A 25,544-nucleotide genomic window follows, 5' to 3' on the forward strand; every position below is an offset into this window, starting at 1 on the left:
ATGAACCGAGTAGATGTTGGTAGATTTGATTTTGCAGAATACACAGCTTTCGTTATTACTTTAACAATATCAGTTGCTATAGGCATTTATTTCGGATGTATAAAAGGCGGACAAGATACAGTTTCTGGATATCTACTTGGTGGAAAAAAGATGTCTGTACTTCCAACATCGATGTCCTTAATATCAACGTTGGTACATTTATTATTCATTTATCCTAAATAAAATAAATATCTTAATGAAGATATTTACTTAAAAAAAATTTCCTCGGTTAAAGCTCTCTTCTTGTTCTTTAAACTCAGAAAGTTTAAGTTGTATAAACTATTTTTCTTTTTTCTTTTACATATTTTTTAACAAATATTTTCCTGTTGAATTAAACTTTTTCCACCTGGAAGTTCTGTTTTTTAAATTATTATTTTAATGCTAAGTGTATGGAGTAAGGTTCAAAATAAATTCATCTCTTTAGTTTCCTTGGATGTATATGTTAAAATGTAAGGAAAATTTAATTTGATTGACAAAAGAGTTTGTTTTTTTATTATTTTTTTAAAAAGTTATTCTTAAAATAATTCGAAATTTTAACTGTTTCCTGCCGTGAATAAAAAAAGATTTATAAATATTTATATTTATTATTAAAAATGTATTTTATACTTCTCTTGTACTGACGTTAGCTGTTAATTTTTTAAACCATAGTTCAAGATGCTTTGTTTAATTTAATTTATTTTATTTTTAATTTAATTTACATTGGAAGTAAATTGTAACTTCTAAATTAGGAATAAAAAATGTATGGAATGGGTTTTGAAAAATATGTCTTCCAAATTTCATAATTTCTCATTTATTTAGATGTAATATCTTATTTCCATCATCGCCAACAAATTGAAAAAGGTTTAATTTTTAGGTTTGTCTCGGGAGTTACTTTACTTGGTGTTCCAACAGAAATTTATACATTTGGGACTCAATACTTAATGTGTATTGTACCTTACCTAATGGCTTCTTTGTTTACTGCCTTTGTTATACTGCCAGTATTTTTCAAGTTGCAGCTTATTTCTATATACGAAGTAAGTATTTGTATAACTTAAGTTTTAATACATCCTGGGAAGATGTACGCTCGGAAAGTTTTAAAAGATAACAACGTATAAAGATATAAAACAAAAACAAAAAATAATTTAATTGCGGTTTGGTTATTTTTTAGTGTATTAGAGGATATTTTTGTAAACAACCAGTACTAAGCGTTACATAGTTACTTTATCTGGATAGGCTGTAGCCTGTATGATTCATCAAACTAAAATCAATAAAATTTTTCCTAACTCCTCCGAATATTAGACTTGTGTCATTAGGTCATGAGAACCAATTGGATGATACTTCAATTTAAAGGAGCTCTCTCCAACATTCGCTTAGCAGCAAAATCTGAATAACCACTTCCAATTGTCGAACAGAAGTATATCAGCGACTGTGTTTGAAAATTACATATAAATTTCCTATCAAGCTTGTTTAAAGAGAGATTACGAGCAGATGTTTTCATTTTTAAGTGAGTAAAAATAGACGAAAATTCCATCAGAGTATTTGTTAAATTTTGTTTTAATTGGAGCCATATTCCTGTATTACTCAAATAATATAACAATTCAATACGAAATTTAGTGTGACTAAAGCACGCCTCTTTTTCCTGACAACTCTCGGAGGTGCTGAAAGCCTAGTCTTAAGATTACCAAAACCATCAAGCAGTTATTAAAACTGGAGTGGGCAACTACGTAAGTGCAGGAGACCATAATAAGCGCCAGCCATTAGTACAATTCTTGAACTTTATTGAATAACTATGTAGTTGAAGAGATGATTGGTTCAATGCTGAATAATATCCAATCATAGCAATAGTGACAGATTCGGATATTAACCGCTAGGCGAATTGGCCTAAATCCTTGAACCTGATCTCACAGCTTAAACTGTCAGAGATCAATTGGCGAGTATATAGCCCCATTATATGGAGAAGTCTTATGAAACCACAATGCCTAACAAGGAATCCAACGAGAAAACTGAGAGATGCCTGTGAAAGAAACAGCCACTTCTTAGCTTTCAAAAGAACATCCTGATTGTTCCTAAACGACAAGGACGTTCTAGTTCAATCTCCGATGAAATAATTTTGGAAATTCGAATTGATCACAATACTTAGAATAGTACTAAAATTAGGAAGACGCAAAAAAAAAAAAATTAGTAAAAAAGATATCTCTTGATTGAAAGTGATTTACTCTTGCACCACAATGTCAGGCCCAGGAAATGTAGCGACGGACCAAAGTTTTTGCCCAGCTGATAATAAAAGCGAAGTTGTTTTTTTTTCACAAAATATTTTGCGGAGGCTAAGGCTGAGTTATAGGCTGTAGTGTCGATTATTCTTAGTATTATAATTAAGAATAAAAGTACAACATAATCGTATTAATTTTACCAAATGCTCTATATGTTCTTTTCTCTACCAAAAATGTTAATATTTTATACTAATTGTTTCAGTACATGGAACTAAGATTTAGCCATAGAATTCGTCTAGTAACATCTTCTGTGTACGTAGTGCAGTTAGTAAGTAAAATGTTTATTTATTTATTCATTAATTTCTTACACATCAAATGGTCCATGTTCTACAAGTAAAAATATTTCACATTTTACATAGATACTTATGATCCACAAATTTTTAGTCTAAAATTTTGAAAAAATTGAATAATTTCATTCATGTCTTTCTTACTTTCTACTTTTGTTTAGAAGTATTGCATTATTCTCTTATTGATGAAAGGAAAAGATTTACATCAATGCAAGATTTTTGGGTTTTCTTCTAAACTAAACTCTTTTCTATTTCTTTTGTTCGAAGAAGTGGTTTTAGAAATTTATTGGTCCTTTCTCTCTCACCCACTCTCTCGCTCTCTCACTCACTCTCTCGCTCTCTATTTGCATGAGTTGCATGTATTTAAATTTTCCAAGGTTCAGCCTAGAAGAATTACAATTAAATCTTTGATTAAATCTATTCCGATGATAGTTAGGCGGCAATTATAATATAAGTGGTTTTAGGAAGGTTAGGGCCTCTGCTATTTCGAGGGATTGGAAGGTGTAAGGTTCCTCCCACTAGACGATGAGACGTTGATTAATTATACGAAGCATCTCTTAAATGACTCCTGCATGTCAGCATGGGCCTGTAAATTCGGTCTGAGACATTTGTTAGCGCTGCTACCAAGTGGTAGTTACAATACATCCTTATGGTAGCGGCGACTTCAAACGAGTAGCCCGCTTTTTCTTTCGTATGTTCTATTCTACGTTTATGGGTGTGGTAATTTATTTATTTTTTCTTTTCTTTAATTGCAATTAAACTTAACCAAATTGGAGAGAATTAATTAATTTTGTTTTATTCATTTCAGTTAGCCTATTTACCTATTGTTATCTACGGCCCAGCATTAGCCCTCAATCAAGGTACTAAAAAATAGTAATCGAATTATATGTTTAGAGAAAGATATAAAGTGTAAGATTTTGTTTCAGTTTCAGGAATTAACATTCATGTGATTACACCTGTCATATGTTCAGTATGCATCTTCTATACAACATTGGTATGTTCTATAATTATTTTAGAAAATATCTTTTAATTTAACATTACTGCGATTAATTATTCACTAATCTTTACACGTTGATAATTCCAATAAAATATTTTGTCCAAATTATTTTCCCCAGGGTGGTCTAAAGGCTGTCGCCTGGTCTGACACCCTGCAGGGAACTGTAATGATTGGTTCCGTGGTTACTGTCCTCTTTCTTGGCTTGAATGATGTGGGAGGTGTGTCTGAAGTGATAAATTCTTCCATAGATGGTGATCGCTTTGAATTTTTCAAGTAAGCAACTTCTTAAAGTTAAAGTGTTTCTAATTATATGCTAAACATTTATGATGGTTATTTTAAAACAGCATGGACATGAATCCGACTACCCGGCTCTCTTTCTGGTCGTCCACAGTTGGATTCACATTCTATTGCTTAGCGATTTTTGCCTACAGCCCACCATCAGTACAAAGATTTATTTCCTTGCCTACTTTTAGACAAGCACGTTTGTAAGAGGTTTTTACTTATTTTCTTATTTTTACACAAGTGTAATTGTGACTTTTTAAATGTTTTACTAATATAAGATTTTACTCATTCAATTAAAATCATTTTTATATCGTAGAGTTTGTTTAAGTCAAATTATAATAGGGACTATTCTATATGTTGTGTACACTTTTTTACGAAGTAAATGTTTAAATATTAGGCGTTCAATGCTTTTTGATCGTGATTAATAATAATTTATAAAATTGTTGTGGTTAGCTTTCGCTAACATTTCTGTGAACTAATAGTGAGTAACCACAGGATTAAACCTGTAAGGGTGAAAGCAGAGTCTGGTGTTCCTAAAATATGGAAATATGTAGTACATTTCTCTGAGGCTTAAAGAGTGCGAACTAAATGTAGTCTAATATAATCTAAATGCAGATGGAATAAGATATTGACATTAATCCTTAAATATTAGGATTGATGCTTTAATTAATTAATTTGAGTCATAGTTGAGTTATGAACGCGGTCGAAAGGCGCTAAGATTGTGTTGGGCTATTTCCTGTAATTACTATACAATTTTTTTTCCTCCTAGAATAGATATTTCAGAACGAACTTCTGAAATATCTATTCTTATTACTTCCGGTAAAGCTTAATTAAAACTAAGTTAATTTCATTTTCTATCACATCTGAGGTTGTCTAAGGCAAAGATTTAGGAACGATGATACGCAGATCTGCTTTCATTGCTAACAATTATGTTGCAGAGCATTGGGTTTTTTATGCCTTGGGGTGATTGCATTTACTGCATTGAGTGGTATAATTGGGTTAATTATGTACACAAAATATAAAGGATGTGATCCACTTTCGTCAAAGGTAATTCAATTGCTTAAACTTACAATATAATTAGACTACACAAATTGTATACAAATTATTTTATGCTAATTAAATTAATTTTTGCTAACTAGTTTTTAGTCATTAATATAAATTCTTTAAATCAATATGTAAGTAACAAAATGTATTAATCGAACAGGCTATAAATCGTCCCGATCAAATAGTGCTTCTTTTCGTGGTCGAAGTATCTAGAAACTTGAAAGGTCTTTCTGGTCTTTTCATGTCAGGAATAGTTTGTGCTGCGCTCAGGTCTTAGTGAATTTATTAGTTAATGTATATAATAATTAAGTTTGGCATATATTTTTGTTTGTTTTTAAACGTCTTAATTAATGTTATTAAAACTTTCAGTTCATTATCAACGGGGTTGAACACTGTGGCAGGCACAATTTATAAAGATTTTTTAGAATCATCATTTTCAACACAACCAAGTGAAAAACAAGCGAGCTTCATTTTGAAAACTATTGTGGTTCTTTTTGGCATGACTTGCGTTCTACTCGTTTTTGTTTTTGAAAAATTGGGATTTTTATTAGAGGTATTTGTAGTTATTTCCAATTTGACTATTCTTAAAACTTATTCACTAATTTTCGTTTACATAATAACTCAAATTTATAATGTAAACCATTTCTTTGTTAAAAACTCATTGATTTTTGAATTTTTTAAAAGCTGGCTACAGGGTTTATTGGAATGACTGCTGGAATCAATTTGGGTATATTTTTGTCAGGAATGTTCTTTCCTTTTGCAAATGCTAAAGTAAGTATATTTTGATAAGATCGTTATCGTATTTGCAAAATTTAAAACTTTCACAAGTAAGTGATGATAAAAAAAAGAAAAAAATGTTTTACTTAGAAAAAATGATAATTCCGATTTTAAAACATTCTCGCATGTCGTATATTTCTTTTTTTTAACTACTGTTTTTAGGGAACACTTACTGGAGGAATAGTGAGCTTAATATTTATGACGTGGTTACTTCTGGGCAACTCTATAGCCACTGCCAAGGGTTTAATAAAACACACCACCAAACCAGTTTCTACAGAACTTTGCACCAATATGACCTTGGCTCAGATTTCTACGCCGCAAATGTGATTAATTCTTCAGGAAATTAAGTAATTAAACTATTTTTAGGTTAATATTTTTTTTTTTTGTGGCGCCCAGGGAGGATGCGGAAATATTCCCATTGTACCGGATATCTGTCTTCTACTACACTTTACTAGGATGTGGATTGGTTATTTTAATTGGGCTACCAATCAGCCTGTTAACCAGCAGTAAAACGAACAAAGAAGTGGATCCTACTTTATTAAGTCCTTTAGTTAAAAAGTTTTATGAAAAAAAAAGAAAACATGAATACAATGGCGTACCACTTGCTCCACTGTAGTATAATGTATTAATGTGAATAAAATTATTACTTAAAAGTAGACAGATGGCTAAACCTGTTGGCTTATCCAAGAACCATTTGTAAGCATTTGCCTAATTATAAAGACCATTCCAAAATATTGAACATCTTAGTTTGTAGATTTCCAATTTTGAAATCTAACGTCGGTATCAGTTTTGAGGGCCTCCGAATTAGATTTTTTTTTAAAAAATAAATTTACTAAGTGCATGTGGGTGTTTTGCATAACTTTGAATACGGAAACTTGCTAATCGTTCACATTTGTCATATTGAATTGAACATATCATGACGTTAATAATATTGGACTGAATCAGTCCAATCTATTCTATCAAATCTATTTTACTGATTCGATTTTTCATTTTAATTTCCTCAACGACTCAAATCAGTTTTCTTTGAATATCATATGCTCATTACAATCATTTAGAACTAAAACGTTTATTTAAAACATTGAGACTTGCAATATCATAAAAGACGAAAGATTTTGCATTCTGAAGAGAACTATTTTGGAATAATCCGCCTTCTAGCTGCAGTGCTGTGAAGAACCGGACCCTCCTAGAAGTCCAACAACAAATACGGACCGATTAATATTACATTTTTCTTTGGTGAAGTCTATCATCTTCTTCTATGATGTTTTATAAATCAGTAATGGCATTATAAAAAAATAAAACACAAAGATAAAAACACTTGCAAGTGATATATGTAGGCAAATTAAACGGTCATTTTTTTACTTCACCCACTAGTGCCCTTTAATAAAAGGATTTATTGTCAACCAGATTAAAATATTTATAAGTTTTCGAATTTCAACTCTTTTTTAAATCTAATACAGATGGCGTATAAATTTGAAAATGGTGAAATCTTCTTTTTTAAAAATGTCTGTCGCTTTCTTTCCTTGTGCTTTACTTCGTTTGGCTCCAAAAACAAATTAATAGTTCTTTTTATAAGTCTGCATAAGCATAGGAAATTTCAGCTCTAAGTCAAGATTAAATGGTTTAACTCTTCTACATTTATATAAAAAATGAATCTATCTTTTGTCTGCATTTAGAACAAATACTCCAATCTAATTAGTAGAAGTAATAGGTTAGACCCTGTAGTGGTTGGCTAGTCAGCCCTCACCATCCATGCAATTCCTGAGAAAAACATAAGGGACATATTTTTTTGTGCCAAAGTGTTCATACTGGCAAGAAAATAAAACTGAATACAGTAATTACAGTTTCTTCTTCTTTCTGTCAAACTTACCTAGGCTAAACGTTTACTCAGACAGCTGGAGTAAAATTTCCTCTGATTTTTACTTTATCTTTTTTATTTGTTTAAGATATATGTTAATTGCAGTTTTAGTATAATTGACTGTTATTTAATTTACAATTAAAATTAGCTCTTGTTAAAGACATTACTATCCATCATCTTACAGTTGTAGAGCCTTAAAAGAAATCTGACAGATTTTAATTAATCGAAGATCTGAAATCATTGGAGCCTGCAACCTTTTTTTAGTGCTCAGACGGCCTCTATTACAGACATCACCATCTATCATCAAGCAGGAAGATGTAAGGAATTTGCTAGAAAAGAAAGCGGCACGCAGCAGCATTTAAACTCGAGCTCTCCGTATGGGAATCGAGCGCACAAACTTCTGAGCTGATCCCTTCGCTTGTAAAGAATATTATTTAGAAATAATAAGACACTAGAATAGTGGCACATATAAGATTAAAATAGGACAGTTTGAATCAGTGATATGTTTTATTCATCATTTTTAATATAATGGTTGGTAATTATTTAGCATTCAAATATATCTGATTCTTTTTTTAAAAAAAATCCTTATAATAATCCTAATGGGCATTTTCCAAAGTTCGCAGAACATTCGTTTATAAATCTGTTACTATTTTAGAAGAATAATTAAAATTTACTGTAATTCTAAACCAAATTGATACATTTATTTCTATTAAAAGGTGCAACGATTCCATGATGGACAGTAAAAGGATTATTAATTACTATTAAGTAGCGCATAAAAGACTAACGTCTTTTAAACTTTAGACTTCTTGTGTTGTGGAATTTCAGTAGTGAATGTCAAGTCTCTTAAAAATTTACATTATATATAAAATAAGTAGAATAATTATCAAAAATGTTTGCCATTTTTGTTCATTTTTAAATAGATTTTATTGCTAACAGGTCCCACTCATTGCATTGTAAATCATTCTTACTCTGACCACTCTTTTTGATGAGACTTCTGCCAGAGAAATTATGCAAACCAGGTAAAAATCAATTATTTCGCATTATAATTGTCATTAAAAATTAATTTTTAATGCAAACTAAATTTTTTGAGTAACTGATAATAGCTCAGTTTTTGTCGGTACACCGCTGTACCTGTATTTCTTTTTAACATTACAAAATGGAGTTATTAGAGGACTTATTAGATTTAGATCCAGCTGTTTATGCTTATTTCCACCAGTTAGAAGACTCAACGGAATTCCAATTAAAAGGACAATAATACATCCAATAATTGAATAGTAAAAAACTGTCACTTTATAAAGTGGGAAGTAGTCCATTATCGTTTCCCTAAAAAATAAAATAAAATGATCCAAAAAGTATCTCATTACATAAAAAAAAATCCAAAATAAATGTTATTTGTTAAAAATGCATCATTATCAATATCATCAACACCCAGCCTTAGATTATTATAATGATTTGTAATTATTTAGCATTCAAATATATCTGATACTTTTTTTTAAAAAAAGTTCCTTATAATAATCCCAATGGGCTTTTCCAAAGTTTGCTGAACAATCGCTGACAGTCTTTGACCATTACAGATGGCGAGAGATATTATTATAAATTTCCAAGCGATACCTGATAAATGTACAGGACACAAATCTAGGCAAGCATCTCCCCACTACAGGTCTTAATCTGGGACAATCCTGCACTATTTATCTAACCCTATTCTATTCGGAGACTATTCGGTTGTCATTTCTTTTTGTCACTTATAACAAATTTTAATGAAGGCCTAAGCATTTATTAATGTATTAAAGATTAATAAATCAGTAGTGATCAAGGGATGGTCATCAAGAAGGTAGTGCGGCATAAAAGATCTATTGTGACTCCTTTGTAGATTGCCATGATTTTTGCTTTAAATGATCCAAAGGCAAAGGTATTCATATGTAGCTGATCCATCGTTGGGGGGGGGGGAATATATTTCAAGAAACAAAAGAGAATAGTGGTTTCAGTTGACGCTATCGATGGTAACAGTTCTGGACCATAGTTTCATTCGAAAAGAAAGTTGCCCGGGTTCAGACAACTCCAAATGCTACGCCACTGGAAATTTGGATAAAACATAGAAGCTAGTTTTCTGATTATGGACACATCGGTCGGCATATGATTTTTGAACCTATTTTCCCGTATTGAAATTTTGCAAGTTCATTTTCAGAGTACTGTTTATTGTTAACATCATATGATGGATGAAGATGCCGTCTAAATATTATTATTTTAATAATAAATAATCTAAAAGGGTAGTTTATACTTTTAACACCACCGATTAATCGCTACACTAATAAATACTTAGATAAAAGTTATATCTTACATAGAACTTTGGGTAGGAACACTTTCTGTTACATTTGCACACATTTCTGTAGACATAGGTTTCGTTACATGTCTGATTAATCCATTAGAATTAGCAAGAATATTGCCTGCCATTAACCAAGTCATGGTAATTAAACTGACTAGACCTCCCCAAAGCGCTCCCTGAAATTGTATTTAATTTTAAGGTCAAGTAATTTAAATAAATTTTAAACTAAAATTCAATCTTACAGTTGTGTTGGCAAAAGGAAAAAACAGTCCAAGAAGAAAAATTCCTTGTATAGTTCCCGACGTCATTCCTCCAAAACCCTGAGCAATCTATTTAGAAAGAATTAGGCTCAATATAAATAAAAATTATGTTATATAGTTCAGTTATTATAAATTAAACGTATTTAAATTTTAAATAAACTGATAAATTGTTAAATCTCAAATTATACCTCCACTAGCTGTCCTAGTTTTTCAACTATAGTAACAAGTAACACAGCAACAATACCAATCGCAACTACAAGAAATTTCAATATTAAGCTAGCTTTTCTTTCGGTTGGTTTATTGGGTAATAGTGGTTCTATAAAATCTTCGTAGATTGTACCAGACAAAGTGTTTAATCCAGTTGACATTGTGCTGAAACCAAAATAATAATGAGCGACATAATTTAATGCGAGAATAAAAAATAATAATAATAAAATAAAGCTATTATTTTCACTGTGCGCTACACACTCGTAACAAACAGCATCTGTCTTCATACATATTATTTATATGAGTGCGTGAGTGATATCATAAATTTGATCTGTATAAATAATAAATAAAATAAAATACAGAAATGTTCTTTCGTCACAAATACCTGAGAGCCGCGCAAACTATTCCAGCCATAAATAATCCAGATAGCCCTCTTACTCTGGTTGCAATTTCAATTACGAAAAGGGGCAAAATCTGATCAGGTCTGGATATCATCTATAAACCAAATAACATAATCTTACTTTTAAAACAATCAACAATAAGAATTTTTTTAAATAAAAAGTTTGTCAAATTATTCTTCGAAGTTGAAAATCATATCGAATCAATTTGTCTTTTAAAAAGGAAATTCTTAAACATTTTTGAATACAAATAGATTTACAACTTTCAATTTTACTTCTGAAAAAATGTTCTCTCGAATATTCATTTTAAAATTTAATTCTTAATTATGAGAGGTAACCAGTTCATTTTTCCTTTGAATAACTCTTTTAAGAATTTAGAGTTAACCTGAGAAGCTATAGGATTGCAGTCTTTGTATCTTGCGTAGATGATGAGTCCAGTGAAGCCACTTAGCACGACAAATATGCTGCCTCCAATAGCAAGACCCAAGGCTGATCTAAAAAAAAAAATTTTTTTTGAGGCATTTCAATATAAATTGAGCAATAAGCGATTTTTTTTTCTTGGCATAAAATTAAAGAGAATCTAGAATGTTTTTGAGACACAGCAAATAATAGTAAGAGAAATTGTAGTTGGCTTTGTAAAGGTCATTATTGACCCGTTTTACTTCAAACATATTTAACATGTTTTTTTATTACAGCTCGCTGGAAATGTTAATCATAAACATAATGTAATTAAAAAAACCTCACTTTCGAGCATCTTTGAATGTTGGTAAAGAGTTGTAACGCTGGACCGCTGCAGGACTGCAACTAAAACTGACTAACATAGTACAGAATGTCCCGATACAAGCTGACCAAAAAGATAATCTTGTAGTTGGACTGGGATCCATGCTAAAATTATATAATTAACTTGATTAGAGCCTTAATACTTATAGATAACAGAATAGAAAAATATTTTTATTTTGCAGTACTATAAGTATAAATTTATTGAGGAAAATATATGGTTCTGTGAACGAAGGAGGAAGATGGAGAATCCGCACCAACTTAGAACTGCTTACCTTTTATGGAGAAGCAGACATCGTTGCATACATTAAAAAAGGAAGACTAAGTTGGTTAGGACATGTGGAGAGGATAGTGGACAACCGCATCCCCAAACGTCTTTTATACGGAAGGCCCGGAGGCGTCAGAATAAGAGGTATGCCAAGAATGCGATGGCTTGATGACGTCGAGGGGGATTTGAGGAAGGCGGGTGTGCGAAGGTGGAGACTGAAGGCTCTTGATAGACCTCAGTGGAGAGCCTTGGTTGAGGAGGCCCTGATCCTTTTAGGACTGTAGTGCCGAAGAGGAAGGAAGGATAAATATAAATTATAAAGATAATGACATGAACATTATATTTTGACCTGATTGTCATCATAACTAAGCCTGACTATTTGTCATGCAGGATATTTTGTTTGTTTTTTAATGATTTAAGGCGCGACAACAACTGAGATTATTGGCGCCCGGAACTTTTTTCAGTGCACAGCCGACCTCCAGAGAGTGTTTTCTCGTTGTAGATAACACTGTCCATCATCAAAAAGTGAGCTGTAAGAAGCTCCTAGGAAGAGTTTTTATCTTTATTATTATTATTATAAAACATGATGCACGATTTATGTAATACAGAGTTTAATATAATGAGAAAAAAAAAAGGCGTACACTTACCCCTATGACTATCTCTTACCGCAGTTACTTAGTGAAACTTTCTTTGAACAATTAGTGCCCATAATGATTCGTTAAAAACTAGAAAGTTTATTCAGTAAAAACTGCCGCTCAACTAAACTGCCGATTTTATTCAAATTTGTAATTTCATACACACATTAAATTCTTTTTAATAGTAATAAAGATAATCATGCCGCGCAATATATTACTTCCATGTCAAAAACTAAGAGAACTTTGCAGCGCTTAGAAGTGCCTAAAATAATTACTTCGCTAAACTGGACCTTCTTGCTGGTTAATTTTGTCCGAAAACTTGTTTCAGTATCCCAATGTAATACCGATTCAAAATATCAAATTTGGGAGTTTTTTTAGTTATGCTGCCCACACAAAGGCACCACACATACTCAACACAATCACTCACAGTGAGCATTATTCATATGAAGTTCAATCAGTCGATTGAATTTTAATCTGTTTCAATTATGATTAAAAAAAAATTAATTTGTGAGGTTTTGATTAATTATTTATCCTGAAAAGCAAATAGATATATAACTAACTTAGGAAAAGTCATAAAATATTGATTGATGTTTGATTTTTTTTTCTTGAAAATCACTTTTTTAAAAATCAAAAGTACATGCAAAGCAATCAATTCACAGTTTCTTGATTTTGTTATTATGATAATAATTTTTTTTTTAAAGAGTTATTATAATGTTATTGAAGACTAACTTAAAAAATTCCAAACGGTCTCCTTCCACAGCGTATTTGAACACATTGGTGATACCGCCAACATCATTAATGCCAAGGACCATAACAGCTAGCACTGATCCGATCATGACAGTGCCTTGCAGTGTGTCCGACCATACCACCGCCTTTAGGCCACCCTTACATTCAAATTAAAACAATTTTTCAACAATTGAAAATTTAAAAAATTAAAATAAAATAATGGAATAGAACTTTTAGTAAAAGGAATGCATGACATTAGGAGAGTTAGTGTGTGCTTGTTCTAAAACTGAGTTAACATAAAAGTAGTCGCTCTTTAAACCTGAGGCCGCATGGTCTAACGAACCACAGCAATGGTGTCCAAAAATTCTGTTTTTTTTTTTTACTATCAGTAACTGCTATCAATGTGCTCGAGTTGAAAAAAAATGTTAAAAGTGTTTAATTTACAATAAATTAAAGAAAAATATTGATATCTATCTTTCTTACATCAATTTCATTATTACACAAAAAAAAAATGTTTAAAAAAAACAAGTTTCAGAGAGAATGGTATAATAATTCTTTTACATAATTTTTCAGGCTTTAGATTAGAAGAGAAAGAATATTCGGCAGATAAAAGTCCTAATTACAAAAACTTTTGTAATTAGTGCTTTCCTTCATCAGAAGTTTCTGGAAATTGATAAAAGATTTTATAAATGTTGGAAATCCATGATAGTCAAACAAGCAAAATGAAAATAATTTTATTTTATTTTCAGTTTTCTTTTACAATTATTGTTATTCTACCACGTATCTCCAAACTTTATAAAATCTGTTAACCATTTCCAGAAGCTCTGGTGAAGGACACAAAGATATCCGAAACTTAGAACACCAATAAAAATTTTTATAATTAAAATTCTTCGGCCATTGCCGAACATCCTTCCTCTTGTAAAATAATTCTAATTAATCGAACTTCGAATAAATACTACAGACCATGCCTCATCTAAGTTGTATTTTCTCAGTAAAATTTAAAAAAAATTTGATTACCAAAGTAGTGTAGACTATGCAGATTACAGATATAATAGGAGTTACTAAATGGACGTTCATTCCAGAGACTGAAAAAAATCATTTTAACAACAGTTTTTTTAAATAAGTTATTTACTTTCAAAATAAATAATTTTAAAGTTTTTTTTGTGATTGGATAGAAAAATATTGTTTAGAAAAAATTTACCTTGATTTAGCGCTAGACCTGGTCCATAAATAACCGTTGGTACATATGTTAACTAGAAAATAATTTCCTCTATTAATGCTTTCAGAAACATATCAAATATCAAATTGACTTATTATATGTTACAAGACTTTATGCTAAAACACAAATGAAACTAATAGGTGCTGAATGATTAAACGTAAATAACTCTTCATCTTTGCCTAACTTAGACGGTAGTTGAGTTTTTTTTTAGTTAATGAAGGCATGGATTTTTTAAAATTTACACCGAAACAGTCGATTTATGAGTCCTGTAATAGAAATCGGCGATTAAGAATAATTGATTTTTTTTGTTTTGTTTTCCATACAGATGTCAGCTATCATAAATTCATTTCATGGAAATCTTTCTACGAAAACCAACAGTAAAGGCTGAGCAATGTGCTGTCCAAAAGTATGCTAAAATAATTTTTCTAAAAAATAAATGTATCGTTAAAAGCGATAAATAACTGTGTGGTGTCTTATCGCACAATTCATTATCAGCACTTACATTCAAAATCTCTTTCCCCCCACTGCCATCGGAGTTAAGTCATCATTTGGGGAAAGAAATTCGTATTTAAGAAGAGTCCCGATGCGAAGTCAAAACATTCTAAATTTATTCTAAAATATTCTTAGAGATTCAATCCACCCTCTTTAGGTGAAACTGCCAGCGACTGGTTCTCTAATTTGTTGCTAACCAAGAAAGCTCTGCTAATTGTTTATGAAAGTCCGGAAAAACTAAATTCATTAAGTAATAAAATTTAATGGTGAGGAATACGACATACTAGTTACATTTGCCTTGCTTTTTGTCTCCTCAAAATGTTTCTAACGGAAAACATACTCCACAATGCTACTTTTGCAAAAGTATTTTCAATGTAATTATCAACTTACTTAATAAAGCATTACATTTATTTCCTTCAACGTATTCAGTTTTATTTCAAGTAAATAAAATTACTCACCCATGAGAAAATGTACAAAAAGGAAATTATTCGTCTGGTAGCGCTGCTGAATCTCAACTCCATATACTGCACAATATAAAAACATGTTACTCATTCTTTTGTTCTTGTAAAAATTAATTAATGTTTTTAGTGGTAGTCGGTGGAATAACTTATTTTATACATAAGGAATGACTTCTCCACACACGTTCTTCACGTTACAGCCTCATCGCATGCAATTGTAATTGCACCATATACAAAAAAAAGTCTAGCAAGATTAGTGTTTTTCTCGTTATGAATAAATCTAACACATTAAAGTAGAATTCATTGTTCTACTAAATGTATAAAATGATTTTTACAATTAAGTTTTAGCGTTGAAACTTACTTCATATAGAGAAATTAGCTGCAATTTATAGAAAACTGGAAGTATAGCAATTACATTAATTATTGAAGCAACAATCGCTGGTACTATGGACATCACAAACTGTGTTCCAAACATATAAACTTCAGTCGGCATACCAAGAAGCGTAATTCCAGATATGTTTCTGAAATCATTTATAAAATCAAAAGTTTATAGATTAAAATTTTATAGAGTTTATTTCTTATTTCGTTAATGTCATAGAAAGTTGTAAAATGTTTCACAATACAAATGTAAACGACATTGTACCAAAATATTACTGCAAATGATAAATTCATTAAAATTTTATTTGCTAATGCTATTAAAATCAAATAATAAGTGTGCATTCATATTAAGTAATTTTGAACAGTGACGATTACAATATTACCTAAAACTTTGTACATCATTGATTATATAGACAAAAATATTCTGCTGAACGATTCACCCAGATTATTAAAACATTAATATTCTATAGATCATTTTATGAAATGTGAAATACTTACGTGGAGACAAGGGACATAATTATAGGAAATACTGTCATTCGCTTGCTTCCCAACAAGTATCCAGTGACTGTATTTTGACCACCTTTAATGCAACCAAAGTAGAATCCGATGAAAATTGACAGAAGTAACATTGAAATGAAGGCTGCGTATTCCACATAATCAAATTTAGAGCTGTGGTCCATCTGTAGGCACAAGACTGCAGGGTTTGTGAAACATAATCCAAACTTACCACTTAGATATTTATTTTACTATACCTTGAAAGAATTCGTTGCCTTCAGTCAGATTTTGAAAAATGCTTTTTACATGCAAGAAATTTAATAAAGCGAAATTTACAGTTAATTCCGAAAGAAATAATAATTCTTTATAGATAACTAACTATGACATACATACTGAACTACAAATAACAAGTTTGTTGGCTCCTAACTATAAAAATTATGTAATATTCTATGTTTGCACCTTATCATCTTTAGATATTATACTATCCCTTCTGCAGCTACCCTTACGTATAGTTGCCTCTTTTTAATTCATTTGTTAATGAATAACAGAAATTTACCGCTTAGTCTTTATGACTTATTATTACTTAGATATTAATGATTACAGTCAGAATAAGTTTTCAAATTCTACTCCAAATCCGCAAGCAGAAGATAAATAATATTTATTATTTTGTTTTGGTTGGCCTTTTTTTTTAGTTAACCATTCTAATTCTAATATTTTTAGGACTTCTGAGTGGACCACTAGTACAATAGTACATTATCTGGCAAAAATAAAGATTATTTATCTAAGGAGCATTAGCATCCTCAGTACAATGACGGTCTATACAAGCAGTGCTGTCTTGTTACAAGTTACACCGCTCTTAATAGAATGGAAATGAGAGGCTCCAAGAAAGGGAAATCTAAGGCAAGCACCATCCGTATACAACCAGGACTTTCTAGCGCTCCTGCTAAGCTAATTTCTTCCATGGTGATTTTTTTTTTTTTCTAAAATCTTAGCTTCGAAATGGAATTCACTTGTTCTTATTGAAATAAGTAAAAAGGATTTTCTTTAAAAACTGCCTTCTCTGATTGTGCGTCAAGTGTTACCAACTTTCTGCTTGAAATTCTGTTTATAGTTCTGTTTCAAAAATAAGTGAAAGAAAAAAACTAGTTAAAAAAGAATCAACCGCAGATCTGAGTCAAATTTAGCAAGTTCTAACAAATTTGTTTATAGCAGTTTTATCTTGAATTTAGATGATTGGCTGCAGAAGTTTTTTCATCCGTTTAAAAAACTTTGTAAAATTTTAAGTATATAAGAACTTTCCAGAGAAATGAAACATGTGTGAGGCGAAAATGTGGCAAGGCTGAGATGCGACACAATAAGATAAACGGTTTGTAAATATGTACCATTATTTAATACCCAACAAAGGCTGCCAGTATATCCCGCACTGAATAGGTCACAATCAGACGTAGGTAAGAATTATAATTTTTTCCTTTATGATTTATTCTTTAGCATTAATATGGTAAAATGAAGTGTCAAATAATAATTTGTTACCTAATATGAAATGTTTGCGTATTATGCGCTTCTAAAAATTATAATTGGTTAGAACTACACTTGATTTAAATAACTTTTGTAATTAATATCAAATTGATTTGTTTATCTTGTCACTTAAGAATTAACAGAAATCACTAGAATTGATTAAGGAATTTTAGTTAATAGTTTTTACTATATTAAAGAAGTAATCTAACTTTCTAATTCGAATGATTATTCATTCGTTAGTTTATCTCTGCAACTTGAATGAATCCATTATCATTTAAAATTAAAATCAGCTTAGTTCCACCTAATATTTATTAATTGTGATTTGCGTAATCTAATCTCACCCGTAATTCGGCCCTTCTGTACTCACATCTTTGCAAATTTGGAATCTCCCGTCTTATTATTAAGCGTAATTCGAAGTTACTTTAGTATTTCTATTAGTTCTTTCCAATTAGTCCTAATGCGCTTCTTTCAACGATAAAAATATAAAAAAACAAGAACACATTTTTATTCAAATAGATAAGTGAAACGTGATTTATGCAAATTAGGAATTCATGTGTTCAATTGAATTAATATTCAATATATTCCTCCTAGTAAGAGGAAGAAGACCTGTGATCGCGTCAAATTTCTACTTGAAATCTACCTTTGTGACTCTCTGGGCAGAATTTTTATTTGCGGAGAGGCTTTCGTGAAGAGTGTGTAACTCTAGCCCAAAAACAAAAAAAAATTGTAGAATGTTATGTAACTGACAACACTACACACACTGGAAACTTGGTATTTGGAACCTGAGATGGAACCCATATCGCTTTCCTACCCAAAAGCTTACCTGGTTAATTTTGTAGCAAGCTTTCGTGGCCAGATTTTTTACTTCAACAAATTGAGGTGGAATTCCCAAAACGTTTCCATGGCAGTAATTGCGAAACTACGAGCCGGTTTAGAGGTGCTCGCCGTCAAGCCAAGCGTTAATCTCAATGCACCAATCAACATAGAGTTTATCCGTAACATCAACTTGAGGTAAAACCCCGAATCTGAAGTTATATTAAGGCAGCATTCTGTAAGCAAGCTTTGCACCACCTTTTAGGCATTGTTCTGTTACCATGGTGGGCTTACTTAAAGAAATCCATGTTACTCTACTCCTTAAATATTATAACTTATCCAATTGCTTACTTACTTCATCCTCCCTCAGAGGAAACCTTCTATAGAATCAAACGACACCCATCCGAAGAAACAAGTATTCCAACACAAATACAGATTCTATCCACCGACCAGGCAATTCTACGCCATCCGCCTGATTAGAGTTTCTTTCAATATATGCAAGTATAAAGATGTTTTCCTTAAAACAAATACGTTACTTATTGTAGCAAAAGACAGTAGACAAACAAAAGAAAAGCAGAACAAACCATTTGAATCACATTTATATTTTTATGTATTTCTTTTAGTTCCTGAATGATTTTCTGCTGAATAAACTCTTTTTTAGAATGAAGATACGTTGCATCACCTGTGCGTGGTAGAGAAGTAAATAAGGATATCACATTGAATAAATATTTAATTAGAATAAAGTATATATATACTGTTATTCGTTAAGAGAATACTAAGGGACATTATCAGTTCAAGGTAAAATTAATACGCTTATTACTTTTTACTCCTGTAAAAATTATATCCTGAATAAAGGACGCATTTGCCATGAAAATCAAAATTACGCTAATATTTTTAACTATTACATAATTTTTTTGTTATACCCAGAAGATTTCCTCATTTTATAATTAATAAACTTTTTTTTTTAGATGAGCCGAGTAGATGTAGGTAGATTTGATTTTGCGGAATACACAGTGTTCACTGTTTCCTTAGCACTCTCGGCTACTATAGGCTTTTATTTTGGATGCATTAAAGGTGGACAAGACACAGTTTCTGGATATCTTCTCGGTGGCAAACGGATGTCTGTATTTCCTATAGCAATGTCTCTAGTAACAACGTTGGTATATTTTTCCATTAATTTGGAATTTATAACATAATTATTCTTCTTTTTTTTTAATTTGTTTATTTATTTTGCAACTGTATGCAGTACAATAAGCAAAAGAGATGAGTGATAAGGATATTCTTTTTTTAAAAAAATCTTTTTGACCAAAAAGAAATACTTTTGTACTCAGTTTTTAAACTATCAGAAAATATATTATATCCAATCAAACTTGTTTTTTAAAACATATAAAACTAACTAGTTTTTTTAAAGCAGTGTTCAATCATTGCCAACAAAATTGGACCTTTTTCATTCAAACATAAAAAAGATAGGTTTAATTTATTGAAAAAGATAGGGTTATTATATAAAATGGAATTAAATGATAAAATAACAGATTTGTCTATCTAGTTATATCAAATAAAACAAAAATCTCTTAAACATTTTTCGCTGCTTTTTGCCAACATGAATATGAGTTGTTTGACATATCTATTTGAAACACGCCTAACTGCAGATGAGTAAGGGAACTCTAAACATAACAACACCCACGTCTTGTGGTACTCGTTTAATATTTCTGATATGAACTACATAACTAAAATTTAAGAAAAAGATATATGCCAAATATTGCACATTGCGATTTGCTTAGCTAAGGTGATAACACAAAAATGTGGTTGCCCTCTATTTACTGCTGTCCCAAGAAATAGTTAATTCAAAAATTATTATTCAATAGAAACAGTGAATCCTCTTAATTTCAAAACTGTGTTCACACAAAAAAAGTGAAAATTTATTGGAAACTTAAACTTAATAAACCTTTTACAAGTCACTTGCCTCACCGGTCAAATCAAATGACCGCAAGTCTTTTTTGTGCTTCTTGTGATTTAAGGACGTACCTTTTTTGTGAATGTGGTGTAAGTTCTAAGCATAAGTAGGCCTTTCAATTTGATATGGACTTTTCTGTTTTATTCTTATTGCATAATTTTAAATCTGTATCTGTGTTAGAAGTACAGTTTTTTGAAAATATTAACAGACTTTTCATGGAATTTTTCCTCACCTTGGTTATGAGGAAAATGTGAAAATAAAACACCCGAAACTTTCTTTATGAAACTTGATGGGAAATTTATGCATCATTTTCACAAATAATTCCCTATTAAATTGTTACTATGAAATTGATAAATGAAAGTTACCAAGTCTCAGTCTACCTACCTAAAGTTAAATAACTACTGCACATAACTTATTTCAAAAGAAACCCACGACAGACGTTTTCCTTTCAACAAAATATAAACTTAGTTGACTTTTTGAACTTGAAAAATTGATGGAATTTTTGAAATGAGCTTTACATTAAAAGAAATGGAATGAGTTTTAGGAACCCAAGGAGTTTTCAATGTCTTATTATTATAAATGTTTTGCCTTATACTAGATGCATTTACACCAAATTAATAAATAATGTTTTTTTAGGTATATATCGGGTGTAACTTTACTTGGAGTCCCTACAGAAATTTATACATTCGGGACTCAATACTTGATGGGTCTTGTTTCTTACACAATTGTCTCTTTGTTTATTGCCTTTGTTATACTGCCAGTATTCTACAAGTTGCAGCTTATTTCTTTATTCGAAGTAAGTATTTGTAAAAAAGCATAATTGTCCTCAGCATGCGCTACAATTGAAAAATTTATTTTGCACCAATAAAGGATATGAATTGTCTTATCAATTTGCTTAAACTATTCACAGTATTCTTTTGAATTATGCAAGCAACAATCTTTGATAAGCAAAATTTCTACAGACAGAATATATATAACTTTTACTGTCTAAGAAAAAAATAATGTATCTATTAAATGATGAATCTAATTAAGAATAAATAATGTATAATTTGTTTTATAATGGTTTTTTAGTACATGGAACTAAGGTTCAGCCATAGCGTCCGGCTAGTAACATCTTTAATGTATGTTATGCAATTAGTAAGTAAAATATTTAATCATCTATTTACTTTTTTGAGATAAAAAAATATAATTCTATCTATGGTACTAAATGTCTAATTAGTATTCTGTCAATACTTATATTAAAAATTAAAATATTTAATAAATTTATTTAAATTCTTAAATGTTGGACATTGAACCAAGAGATCAGTGCATTCCATAAAGAGACCTCTTTCAATTATGTAATTAAATCTGCCAACTATAGAGACGTTAAAACAATATTGTGCGTCATTGGCGCATATGGCCAAAGGTGCTGAGGGTTTTAGCGCCAATTTTAGTAACATAAATAGAGATTTGTGGAGATGATCAAATTCGCTGCCCATTATTACAAATATATTATTAAATTGACATAAAAGTATTTAAATTTGTTTAAAATGGTGTAGTTTTATAACCAAAATTTGGATTTTTTCAAATTATAAGTGATTAATCTTAACCATAACTGAGATTATTAATAAATTTATGCATCTTTTTCAGCTGGCTTACTTACCAATTGTTATTTATGGCCCAGCATTAGCTCTTAATCAAGGTAAGGCAAAATGGTACATTAATTTAATCTAAAATTGGCATAAATAAATCTAAAGTTTCTAAATGTTTCAGTATCGGGAATGAACATTCATGTGATCACACCAGTTGTATGTACAGTGTGCATCTTCTACACAACATTGGTAAAGTACATTTTACAATTATTTTAATCTATTTTATTTTATTTTATTCTTATATGGTTTCTTAACCATTACTGTTTGTAATAAAAAAGATCTCCGTATTGCACGCTTGTCAGCAATATGAGCGGACACGTGTTCGAGATAAGTAAAACAATTTTGCCTTTTTCGTACACGTATCCATGATTTCTAAACCAAACACTATTTAGCCACCCATATTTTGTGTGGAGCCAGAGATCTCACTAACTCACTGGACTGATAAAAATGGGTGGAACGTTCAAAGGGAGAGTTATAATACAATTATTCAAAAATTATTCTTAATATGTGAGAAAATGATTATTTTTCTTAAAGATCTACTTTTACTTTCCCCAGGGAGGACTAAAGGCAGTCGTTTGGTCTGACACCTTGCAGGGAACTGTCATGATTGGTTCCGTGCTTGCTGTCCTCTTTCTTGGCTTAAATAATGCAGGAGGCGTGTCTGAAGTGTTAAATTCTTCTATAGATGGAGATCGCATAGAATTTTTCAAGTAAATAACTGAAATTAAAATGTCGCTAATTTTATTTCAAAATCTAATGAAGATGTGTATAATTAAAACAGCATGGACATAAATCCGACCACACGCCTCTCTTTTTGGTCTGCCACAATTGGAATGACTTTTTATTGGTTAGCGAATTTTGCCTACAGCCCAGCATCAGTACAAAGATTTATCTCACTGCCAACTTTTAAAGAAGCTCGTTTGTAAGATTTTTATTTCTTTATTTTGATTTTTAAGGTATTTTGTTTTTTATTTCAATAGATTTTAGTTTTTTCACAGATTTGTAAAAATTTTCATTATCGTAATATTTTCATATGGGTATTGTACACACATAAAGAAAACTTTTGTTGAATTTATTCTTATCAGATATTACATTGTGACATTTACTGTCTAAGTAATAGACTTCTGGGAGAATGAAAAACAAGGATTCCTTTCTAAAGCGCTATTTCTATACAACATAAGACACTATAGAACTTATATACAATTAAGTAGCGTTAAATGTGATGGATGATAAAAGTGTAACTATAGAAAGTAATGTAGATGTCACCATTTTTTAAATCTTAAAATACGATGTTAATTAGAACAGTTTCGAAGTTTGTTGAAATATTTTAATTTTTAGAAACTTAGAATAATTTAAAACTTTGAGAATTGCGGAAAAAACGAACTTACAAGAGTGTATCTCAGCCGATTTTCTTTTTTTTATTTTATTTTTGTAAATAGCTGCAATCACTGCTAAAGTTGAAATACCCACTTTAATCATTAAAAAAGAAAAGAAAAGAAATCTCTTCATTACAGAGCGTTATGTTTGTTATGTCTTGGGGTGACTGCATTTACTGCTCTGAATGGTGTGATTGGTCTAATTATATATACGAAATATAAAGGATGTGATCCACTTTCCTCGGAGGTAATTTGAACCAATTATTTTTTATCATTTGTAGTAATACATTAATATATATTTTTTTATTTTATTTTTTATCCAATAGGCAATAAATCGCCCTGATCAAATAGTGCCCCTTTTCGTATTGGAAGTATCAGGACATATAAGAGGGCTCCCAGGTCTATTCATGTCAGGGGTAGTATGTGCTGCACTTAGGTATTTATGTATTCGTACTTCTAATTAATTGTTTTATTTTTTCTTATCATTAAATGTCATTTCCATTTTTAGTTCATTATCGACTGGAATGAACACAGTGGCGGGGACAATATATGAAGATTTTGTAGAACCATTATTTTCTAAGAAACCCAGTGAAAAACAAGCAAGCTTCATTATGAAAGCTTTGGTCGTTTTGTTTGGCACAACATGCGTTCTTCTAGTTTTTGTCTTTGAAAAATTGGGCCATTTAATAGAGGTAAATTTAGAGTAAAGTGCCACGAGTTACCATAAATATACTAAAGCAATTTGATATCCTTCTTTATTTTTAGGATATTAAACTTATTATTTAGAATTTTTGCTTCAATATAAATAATTGCAAAATTGTTTCTTATTTTAACAGTTGACTACAGGGTTTGTTGGAATGACCGCTGGAACTACATTGGGTATTTTTCTATTAGGGATGTTCTTTCCTAGTGCTAACACTAAAGTAAGTATATTCAGATATGATCAAGAACTAATTTTCAATTAGCAATTTTAGATAAATAACGAACAGAGAAAATAATGTTGTCTTTAAAGAAAGGTCTAGAGAAGTATTATAGCAGTTTGCAAGTTGATTATAACTCATTTTAAACACAGTGTAACTGTAGAAAGTAATGTAGATGTCACCATTTTTGAGTTCTTTATTAGTCTTCGCAGTGTTACGATTAATTAATTAATTAATTGTCTACAATTTAGGAAAATACAATTTATAAAAGTAGCATAGTGTACTTTTAAAAAAAGGCAATACCAATTTTTTAAAAAGGTAGATTGCATCTAAAAATAAATGTAACGCAAAAAAAAAAATGCGACAGTTTATAAAAATATCCTAGAGAGAGAGAGCTGGCGAGTGGGAAAACTTTCTACAATTTAAATGAAAATTCCTATAGATCAGAACATAAATATGAAGGTTATCAAAATATTAATTATTGTATATCTACTGGTTTTAGGGAACACTTACTGGAGGAATAGTGAGCTTAATATTTATGACGTGGTTACTGCTGGGAAACTCTATCGCCACTGCCAAGGGTTTAATAAAACACACCACTAAACCAGTTTCTACAGAACTTTGCACCAATATGACCTTTGCTCAGATTTCTACGCCGCAAATGTGATTAATTCTTCAGGAAATTAAGTAATTAAACTATTTTTAGGTTATTAATAATTTTTTTTTGTGGCACCCAGGGAGGATGCGGAAATATTCCCATTGTACCGGATATCTGTCTTCTACTACTCTGTACTAGGATGTGGATTGGTTATTTTAATTGGGCTACCAATCAGCCTGTTAACCAGCAGTAAAACGAACAAAGAAGTGGATCCTGCTCTATTAAGTCCTCTTGTTAAATATTTTTATGAAAATAAGAGAAAACATGAATACAGTGGTGTACCACTAAAAAAATCTAGTGTGCAGTAATGTTATTGTACTTAAGCAATTTTGTAAATAAAATATTTAATTATAAAAATTAATTATTTATTGTGCAACAATAAACGATTAATACCTCATATAATTTATTTTTAGTCTACAATCATTCTTCGGTGATCTAAAGAATCTTTTAATAATATAGGACTTGACTCATTCATTTCCTTCGTACATCGTCAGGAACACCCAAATCTCCA

General features: G+C 30.7%; 2 protein-coding genes across 3 annotated transcripts; one reads left to right on the plus strand and one right to left on the minus strand.

Annotated features, from left to right (window-relative positions):
• Positions 1 to 25,428, plus strand: LOC141448652 (uncharacterized). Its single transcript, XM_074117151.1, has 26 exons — positions 1 to 188; positions 893 to 1,052; positions 2,491 to 2,556; positions 3,384 to 3,435; positions 3,502 to 3,569; positions 3,691 to 3,845; positions 3,917 to 4,057; positions 4,793 to 4,901; positions 5,059 to 5,168; positions 5,268 to 5,451; positions 5,583 to 5,669; positions 5,838 to 5,998; positions 6,072 to 6,270; positions 19,463 to 19,650; positions 21,085 to 21,244; positions 21,520 to 21,585; positions 22,078 to 22,129; positions 22,201 to 22,268; positions 22,635 to 22,789; positions 22,861 to 23,001; positions 23,594 to 23,702; positions 23,782 to 23,891; positions 23,964 to 24,147; positions 24,292 to 24,378; positions 24,878 to 25,038; positions 25,113 to 25,428. The coding sequence occupies exons 1-26, from the start codon at positions 1 to 3 to the stop codon at positions 25,339 to 25,341; spliced, it is 3,390 nt and encodes a 1,129-aa protein (XP_073973252.1). The 3' UTR covers positions 25,342 to 25,428.
• On the minus strand, positions 8,019 to 16,600 carry LOC141461860 (sodium-coupled monocarboxylate transporter 2-like). Of its 2 annotated transcripts, none has more exons than XM_074143283.1 (14): positions 16,424 to 16,600; positions 16,170 to 16,365; positions 15,655 to 15,814; positions 15,294 to 15,359; positions 14,326 to 14,377; positions 14,142 to 14,209; positions 13,128 to 13,282; positions 11,463 to 11,603; positions 11,104 to 11,212; positions 10,706 to 10,815; positions 10,302 to 10,485; positions 10,096 to 10,182; positions 9,869 to 10,029; positions 8,019 to 8,853 (listed from the first exon to the last, which is right to left on the minus strand). In XM_074143283.1, exons 2-14 carry the CDS (start codon positions 16,349 to 16,351, stop codon positions 8,607 to 8,609), a joined length of 1,722 nt encoding a protein of 573 aa, XP_073999384.1. In that variant the 5' UTR covers positions 16,352 to 16,365; positions 16,424 to 16,600; the 3' UTR covers positions 8,019 to 8,606. The 2 variants fall into 2 exon arrangements, with proteins under 2 accessions (XP_073999384.1, XP_073999377.1); XM_074143276.1 differs by having other exon boundaries at positions 16,170 to 16,351; positions 16,424 to 16,599.
• Positions 25,429 to 25,544: the final 116 nt, after the last annotated feature.

Source organism: Rhodnius prolixus, unplaced genomic scaffold, assembly GCF_049639745.1.
Source record: "Rhodnius prolixus isolate KJV_2025 unplaced genomic scaffold, Rpr scaffold_1, whole genome shotgun sequence".
NCBI lineage: Eukaryota > Metazoa > Arthropoda > Insecta > Hemiptera > Reduviidae > Rhodnius > Rhodnius prolixus.